Here is a 9,258-nt window from a genome sequence, read left to right as displayed (position 1 = left end):
CTCAACAGTGCTGCTGCTTTTAGGAAAACTAATGTGGAGGACTTTATTATGGCACTGGAATACTGAAAAAAATTTGAAGTCTCTGAAAGTTCATTTTCACATTGACGTGGAATGAATGGAAATCAATAGCTGGAGAAAATGGATGACAAATTACATTGGAGTTCTGAAATACAACTGCTTGCTTTGGGAAAAGATGAGCAGAGATGTTAAGTTCATACATTTTATAGATATTATGCTAAACATGCAAAATTCCTTTAAATTCTTTTCTATGTTGAATAGCATAAGGCCTACAGTACATGACAGTAATAAGACTACACATTAAGATATTTCAATCCCTCTTTCTACACCACTGCCTCACAGAGAGTAATAGATTGTACTGAAACCCTTTATGAATCTTTTCATTTCTCCCTTATTGGTAATTGCAAATGAATTAAATACAATTTCTTTACTTTAGGTTGTGAACAAATGTTGTAGGATGAATTAAATGATGAGGTTAGCGTTTTACCTTTCATTTACTAAAGAATCTAAGAAAAAATGAACAATAATGAAATGTAATAAATGTATACGTCCACTGGTGTGGCAGATGTTTCTGCTGTGTAAATGTGGCTCTAGGTGTTGGAGATAAAACCACAGAGCACTACAGCAGTCATGCTGCTGCTCGTGTTGGAGCCAGCCACGCTGTATGTCTGACCGGGAAGCAAGTCATGCAGTAACACGCTGTCAGAGCACTGAACATCTTTATGAAACCCAGGTCATATCAGGAAGTTACATTGCTCTCTACCACTCCTTTGACAGCCAACAGGCCTACACTACAGCCAAGCCTGCCTGCAGGTTATTAAATGTTGCTCCCCTGTAATACCGTGCAGCAGAACTTGCACTAACAGATTGAGGTGATACAGCTTCAGAGCTAATCAGAATATACACATTCAAATTCTTCCATTCTGAAAATCATCAAAATAATTTACAGGCATGTTTTACTTGAATAAACAAAAACAGTAAATGGATTTCAATTCCCATAATTCAGTAAAATCCTTTTTGTATGAAACAGTTGTATCAACACGTAAACTGAGTTGATGAAATTGCAAGTTGAAGGCGTAAAGCTTTATTTCACAGAACATTCAAAAATCAATCCACTATCAAAATATCTTTGCAAATTAGTATTTTATAAACACAATAAATTGTTATTTATGTACAAATCAGTCATTTACAAAAGTCATTCTTTTTCTAAAAATGGCATATTCTCATGTGCTCAACACATTTTTATAACTGCTATCATTTTATGCAGACGGTCACATTTCCAGTGCTCAAACTTTAATGATGGTACAGGCAAACAGCATCCTGAGGACTAAAATAAGCTGAATAAAACTCTTGGTTTCATTTTCAGTTTCTGTACCTTGTTCAGTACCTTCTGCAGAATGAGCATTTCATGTCCAGTGTTACAGAAAGATCCTGGTCATCAGCCTCAGATGTAAATCAAGCTTCTCCATGACAGCAAACTCTAGCTGGCCAGTGACGAGATGAACGTTGCCAAATTGATGTCCTACTGTAGAGAGGTAGATTATAGGTGTAATATTTCAAAATAAACAACCACACTCTCAGAAGTTACCAAAACATGGAGGAGTTATCTCTCACAGCCACAAATTGGGTGACCTTTCTACAGTGTAGCTGCTTAATTACTTTCCTCCTCACATACACTGAAATGCTATGACTTAAAGGTTAACTTCACCCAGCTGTTATATGTCAAGGTCTTTGAATTGCAGTTTAAATTGAAAAAGGGCTAGATGGCCTCTGTCTTTCAAAGTGCTTGTAACATCAGCCAGTGACATTAGTTTACTAAATGTCTCAGGTGAACAGAAGTCTAAATATCAATTTCTTATGATGAATTCACAGACTAATATCAAATGTTTGAAGTGAATTATGTTGACTGAGGTAATCAATCTAAATATTCAACACACACCATAAAATATTGATTAGGTAGCTACATATTAAGTAGGGGAAGCCAGGTTATGCTGCTATGTATGGTCAGTTAAATATAAAATAACTAAAACATGGATTAAGAGGCTTCCTTTCAGAGTGCATGGGTAAACAACACTGGCAATACTGTTTGCATGGTAAAACTAAAAAAAAGAAAAAAAATCCATATAAGTTATAAATTGTACATGTATTCTATTCAACAGAACACTGTTACTGAAACTGAAAATTGTACAAAATAAAAAAAAAAAAGAAAAAATCAAAATAGGTCAGATTAAGATGATGGAGAGTGAACAGTGGTTATTTCAAAGACTTGCCATCAATCACAGCCTGACAGCTCTGCCATGTCTCAGCACTGACCAGTCTGCACTGCAACTATGTGACCTGTTCATCTGTTCGTTACGCTCGATGTCTTCTGTACTACGCCAGGGAGGCCGGTGGCTTGATCAGCCCTGCCAGAGATATGGGAGATGATTCAAAAGTCCTTCACCATGCCAACGGTGATGCTCAGATGTGGAGGTCCCCGGCCAGGGTGTACAGGGTACAGGTGGAGGAAACACTGGAAGAGCGCTCCTGGAGACTGTTGTTGTTATCCAAGATTCCCAGCACAAACAGCGCCTGTGGATTGGTGCAGCATCCGAGGGTGCGGGCCAAGCCGGGGCAGAGAGCCAGACACAGCCTCTGGAAGATGAGGCGGAATTTCCTGCGGAAGCTGCGGTTAATCCAGAAGTAGAAGATGCAGTTGAGGAAACCGTTTGAGGTTGGAAGCCATACCACCACAAACTCCACCCACTCTGGTACACTGCTACCTGAGATTGCTGTGGGGCAGACAACATGGGAATATAACTATTTGCAAAAAATAAATTCTTGATTTTATTTAATAGCATGGACTTTAGCTTATCTTTTCTAACAGAATGGGTTACAAGTTAGATTAGATTAAATTCAACTTTATTGTTAATGTGCAGAGTACAAAGCCAATGAGTTGCAGCACAAGGTTAAAGTGAAGACCATCAGCTTCACAGAGGATTTTCAGTCCTATCAGATTAATTACAGCCCTCTTTGCAAACGGTACCGCAGTCTAGGGTGCTGAAAATATTCGGCTGTGACTCCACTTTCCTTCTTAAAACTTAGACAGTATGCGGCACATTCTTGGTCTAAATGAAACCAAGTAAACAAAGATCTGAGTTATAAAACTAACCTTGAAACTGTAGGTTCAGCTACAAAGCTTAAAGAATGACATTAATACATTCAACAGCTACTTTTCTCATCTAATTTCCTCACTGAAATCTGTGGAGGAATTTTCAAAGGGACAGCAGTCATCAGACTTGTTTAAAAAGACACAGTAGCACAGGTGGTGTTACTTTTGTGTTCTCCTCTCACCTCTGTGGGCATAAGAAACTTCACTAAGCTATTAAAAAAGCAGGTCTGCAATATTTTCAAAAATCCCTAACTTTTATTTGACTTTTTTTTTTTTTTAAACCACGTGAGGTTGAAAACAAAAGGCTTGTATCTCAAAGAATGTCCCCGATATAAATTGCATTACATACATTATTTAAATGAGGACAGTAGTGAAAGTGTACATTTTTTACATTTTTTTGTTAGATATTCACTCAAGCTTGACACAACAACACTTCACTTGTGTCATAATACTTCCTTCTTTCCCCCCAAAAAAAATTCATGCTGCATGTCAGCTGAATCCTAAATGTTTTTTCTGGATGTGCTGCTCAACTGGCAACTAACATTGCTGCTTCTGAACAATCTCTGCCTGCATTTTTTCCCCATAATGTTTGTAATTGCACTGAGCTATGGGTGTCTGACCCCATCGACATTGTAATATGTGCTGGATCAGGTAGCGGCTGAAGTTTCTGGCAGTACTGACAGGTGCAGGGAGATGCCAGAGCCAGATAACGCAGACTGTTCAAACAGAGTGCACATCACAGCGAGACAGGTGGCAAGTACATTTTGACAGCTAAATGCAACAAAGTCCACTGGCTCTGACAACAACAGCCCTTTAATTTGAAAATGTCGACCAACAAAGTATCTCCTGCCTGACAATCCTTATTCCAGTAGTCAGTTAATAAACAAACTATCCCAGCAGTGGGCAATATATTACATATATCCAACAGTGGAGAATAACATGTCTAATGTGCTGTTTCCTATGTGCTCATGTGGTGATTACAAAGAGTAATAATTCATGCATACATATCAGTCTCTGCAGGGAAACTGGACCTGTTTGTGTATAAACAGGGAACATGAAGGATGCTGTTGCAATGCTAATCCACTCATCTTAAAGCACCTGGCTACACAAACACTTGGCTAAAGTGATTTTCATAGAGCTATAAGTATTTGATACTATCCAGCTGGATATACTAATTAACAGAGTGCATCAGTTAAAATTAAGCCATACTTCGTTTAGCATTATCACTTAGTCTTCATCAACAGTCAACACATGTTCTGTCACAGCCAGGACCAGATGTAGCACCCATGGGGATCTGTAAACACACTAAATGACTGTCACCAATGTGACCTGTAATTCATATGATTCTGTGCTAGATTCACTGTTGCAGAAAAAGCAGCAGCCAAATATCTGCCTGTGCATTTGTCAGTAAGCAGGCTTGGTGAGGTGTACCAGGATGCCCTCATCTTTACTGGTATTATCATATTATGGTTATTGCAGTTTGAGATATTATTCACAGAAAAGCCGTAAAACAGACATCTACTTTAGAATATCTGGATGTACACAGAGTCATCACATTTGGAGCTGTAATGTTAATTTCTTTGACTGACAGACGTGATTAGATGGGGATTAAATGGCTGCAAGGTGGGATCATTCCAGCCACTGCAAGCTGAATTGTTCTGCCTTGATTTTATTACAGCACTAGCTCTGCCCCGGCTTAAGGTTAGCTCCTTCAAGTTCATACCTATTTGCATATTCATTAAGTCCTCACAATGGCCAGCACCAACTGCAGCCCACAGACAAAGTATACAGCCACAGCCACACTGACTCAGCTCAGCGTGACCTCCAGCCCACTGTGACCTTTCACCAACCTTTTGTTAGGAGGCTGGTGGAGAGTCTGGGAAAAAGGCCTTAGTCATATTCAATCAATGTCAACAGTAGAAATAAATAAATAAATAACTTTCCATTTAGCCCCCACCAAAACCAAACAAACAAAAAATACAAAAAACAATAATTCTACTAATAAAAAATATTGCCATGACTACTACTACTACTACTGCTACTAATAATAATAAATAAATAAATAAATAAATCTTACAGCCATTTCAAGTTGGTCCCCACCAAAACTAACTAGCTAACTAACTAACTAACTAACTAAATAAATAAACAAATAAATAACAAAAAACAATGGTACTACTACTAATAAATAAAAATAAAATTAAATGACAAAAATAAAAATAATAATACTGCTCTCACCGATATTACTATTACTACTATTACTACTACTACTACTACTACTAATAATAATAAATAAATAATCTTATAAGCCATTGCAGTATGATCCCCACCAAAACAAACAAAGCAAATCAGTAAAACAAAAACATACATCAAAAAACAATACTAATAATAATAAATAAAGATAAAATGAAATAAAAAATAACATTAAAAGTACTGCTATTGCTACTATTACCACTACAGGTACTACTGCTACTACTACTACTACAAACAACAACAACAACAACAACAATAATAATAATAATAATAAATTAAAATATATATATATAAGCCATTTTGGTTTGGTCCCCACCAAAACAAACACATAAAGAAATTAATTAAATAAAAACGTAAAATAAAAATTATACTAAAAATAATAAATACAAAATATTGCCATCAGAATTGCAGATAAAATAAATAAACAAACAAAAAACAAGCAAATAAATGAATAAATAATCAATTAATCACAATTTCCTCACCGTTGTAGATCATGGCTGCCATGCAGGGGGTCCAGCAGGTGTAGTAGGCTGTCATCACCGGCACCAGCACCCGGGATGCCACGTCAGGTCTGCTGCGACGACCACCGTCATACTTGCGCAGTTTCAGCCTCTGTCTCTTGGCGGCGACCCACAGTCTCATATTAGCATATGTCATGAGGATGGAGCAGGGGAAGAATATCAAACAAGTCAGGGTTAGAGAGTAGCCGGCGTTTGTGGCGTAGGCCGGGTTGCAGACCAGCGATGCTGTGGAAAAGTGAACCTCGATAATGCCATCTGGAAATGATATGGGCAACAGTAAGAAGGGAGGAAAGCACCAGGAGAATGCAATCAAGAGCAGTGTCCTCCTCCTGGTCATCAGAGAGGAGTATCTGAGCGGGTAAAACACTGCGAGAAACCTCTCCAGGCTGATGGTGGCCAGTGTGTACATGCAGGTGGAGTAGACTGTGGCGTTGCAAAAGGCCACGATGTGGCACAGAGCGTCCGGACCCTCATTGTAGTCCTTCATCAAACTCACCCAGAGGTTCAAGGGCATGACCAGCAGTCCAAACGCAGAGTCTGCCGCAGTGAGGGACAACAGAAAATACCTAGAGTTTCTTGACCAGCCGGCCACAGAGGAGGCGATAACCAGGAGGACGGCGATGTTTCCCACAGTGATCATGACGCCCAGGGCGGATATGATGGCCACCTTGACGGGCCGGTGACACAGCTCCAGCAGCCTCTGAGCCTCCGGACTTGACAGGTTGGAGTCCCCACACGTCAAATTGAGCGTCGGATACATATTTCCCCCTCACAGCGGCATCGGTCCCAAACAAATCAGATATATTTGGAAAGCAATACAAGTACGCACCAAGCAATGACGTGGATTGTCTATCACCAAGCAGCCGTACAGCCCCGCAAGTCCTGTTACCCCAACAATCAGCAGCGCACCTGTGGCATTGTGGCAATCACTGTGGGGAGGAAATACCTCACAGTAACTTTAACACTTATCCCAGTTGCTAATAGAGTGTGCGTGTGTGTGTGTGTTTTTTTTTTTTTTTTTTTTTTTTTTTTTTTTTTTTTAATAATGATAATAACAAATAATTTTTACCCATTTAAATATCACGATGAAGCGGAATTATCTTGAACCCCCCAACATGATTTTGTCATCTTCCTGTCAGCTGCTGGAATAAGAACAAACAGGAAAGCCTAGGGCAGATTTTATCAAGGAAAAATATAACAACATTCGATATAAAGGCTATTAAAAGAAATGAAAAGAAAAAAAAAATACAGGATGTAATCTCTGTTTTGGAGATATAATGTGACCATGTAACTCCTGCCCCCTAATAAGTATTGAGGAAAGTAATGTGTAGCCCATTTTTTTAGGTAAAGAGCCTAACACTGCAGGGCCTAAAGGTTTCAAGTTGTAAGTAGCACCGTCCATTTCCTATTGTAAGCATGTCAGGTTGGCCTTGGCCTTGGTAAACCTTAATTATTCCCACTGGGGAAAAGTGGCTGTAGTGTTTGTGGAATGCTCTGTAGTATTGTGGCATTTGTAAAGTTTTGATTGTTTTTGGGTGATTAATATGGAAATGTATTCATTCATTTACTTATTTGAAGGGACAGTGCGCAGTTTGACAAGATAGCAGACAAGTTGATTACAGAGTATGGCCGAGACAGGATAGAAAGTTCTGATGGGATGTGATAGTTTGCCAGTGGGGGCACAAATGTGGCTTCAGAGGCTTTTAATACTCTGAGCACTGTGGGACGAGTTTAGAATTCACTTTCCTGTGGTACTTTGAAATGGTAATCTTATTGCACTTTAGGTGTCACAGGAGAACCAAGCTGTGATGTACCATAAGGCCTTCGGTGCATTACCACAACACATTAATGAATGCTCTGATGAAATGATAACCTTTCCAGGATGTTAAGTTGCCCTCTGCTCAATGTATGCCGGGATAGCTTCTAACCTTTTATTTCCTCCACAAATGGAGTTGGACTTGGGTTATGTTATCACCCCGCTCCATCTGTTTGTCTGTTTGTGTGTTAGCAGGATATCTCAAAAAGTTATGAATGGATTGGCTCGAAACTTTGTTGAAAGGTTAGTCAAGAGCCAAAAAAGAGCTGATTAACTTTTCATGCTGACCGGTCACAATGGGGCATGGCGATAGGCGTCACTGATCACAAAAAGGCACAGAACTTCGGAATGAATTCACATAACCTAATATATTTTTGTGGAAAGCTTGGTCATGGGGCAAGAGAGAGCTGATTACACCAACTGGCAATGGGCGTGGCCTATCACAAGAAGGAATGGATTCATTTAAAACTGCATGATTTTGTGGAAAGGCTGGTCATGAGCCAGAAAGAGCAGATTAACCTTTCGTGACAACTGGCCAAAAGGGGGGCATGGCCTATCATGAAACATTTCCATAACTTCCAAACAGATCCACATAGCATGGCATGACTCTGTGGGAAGCTCGGTCAAAGGGTAAGGAAGGGTGTGCTAGTGGGTGTGGCCTATCACAAAAAAGAGCATAACTCCAGCAATACTCCAGAAATACTCCTGAAATCAACCACACACAGATAACTGTTTAATGTTAGAATTTACTAAATAAAAAACATCTTCAATTAAAAGCATGATGACAGTGTATTATGGAAGTGGCACATCGTGAGAGCTGCATAGTGTTGGTAGAGGTATGCACTCTGCTGAAGGCTGTCTTTCTAGATTTTGCTTGGTTTTTAACCATGATCTATGCAGATTTATAAAAAAAAAAAAAAAAAAAAAAAGGACATTGTTGAATCACATTATTTCAGTTTCTTATTTTCCTACAAAACTTTGTTGCTAAATTCAACATGTGAAATAACTCACAGGCCTGGATGAACTGGGTTATCCAACATGTGGTTTTAGTATCTTTACCTCATATTTTTTGCCTAATTTTGCATCCAGCTAAAAAATCACAACCAATTCGACAGCCAAACGGGGGTTACATTTGCTTTTGACAAAAGGTGGTCAGTCTTTAAATAAAAATATTTCCTGTGTAAAAAATTATGATTCATACACAAGTATGAATTTTCTATGAAACATTCCTCCCCAGAAATATCTTTCTAGAAAACAGAACAAGGATATCTAAACCCAAACTGATTAGAGTGGAAAATTAGATAAAAAGAGTCCACTGCGTCACTCCTTTTTTCTGGCAGATCCTTTCAAGTGACTAATAGTTTCATCTCACTGAATAAAAAATAACCAGATAAGTGATATTTAATTGAGGAGAAATTTACAGTCATAGATGTTTTTACCCACACATGCACATCTCTGGCATGTGTGGGTAAAAACATGTACATAAAACTTATCTTTTCATG

At 38.8% G+C, this 9,258-nt stretch overlaps 1 protein-coding gene across 1 annotated transcript; it reads right to left on the bottom strand.

Moving 5' to 3' along the window:
• Positions 1-1,088: 1,088 nt before the first annotated feature.
• On the bottom strand, positions 1,089-6,861 carry LOC115377019 (histamine H2 receptor). Its single transcript, XM_030076876.1, has 2 exons — positions 5,902-6,861; positions 1,089-2,789 (listed from the first exon to the last, which is right to left on the bottom strand). Exons 1-2 carry the CDS (start codon positions 6,698-6,700, stop codon positions 2,479-2,481), a joined length of 1,110 nt encoding a protein of 369 aa, XP_029932736.1. The 5' UTR covers positions 6,701-6,861; the 3' UTR covers positions 1,089-2,478.
• Between the last annotated feature and the right edge of the window lie 2,397 nt (positions 6,862-9,258).

This window comes from Myripristis murdjan, chromosome 3 (genome assembly GCF_902150065.1).
Source record: "Myripristis murdjan chromosome 3, fMyrMur1.1, whole genome shotgun sequence".
NCBI classification, from domain to species: domain Eukaryota; kingdom Metazoa; phylum Chordata; class Actinopteri; order Holocentriformes; family Holocentridae; genus Myripristis; species Myripristis murdjan.
The sequence above is the reverse complement of the archived record's forward strand: the minus strand, read 5'-3'. Positions and strand labels throughout refer to the sequence as shown.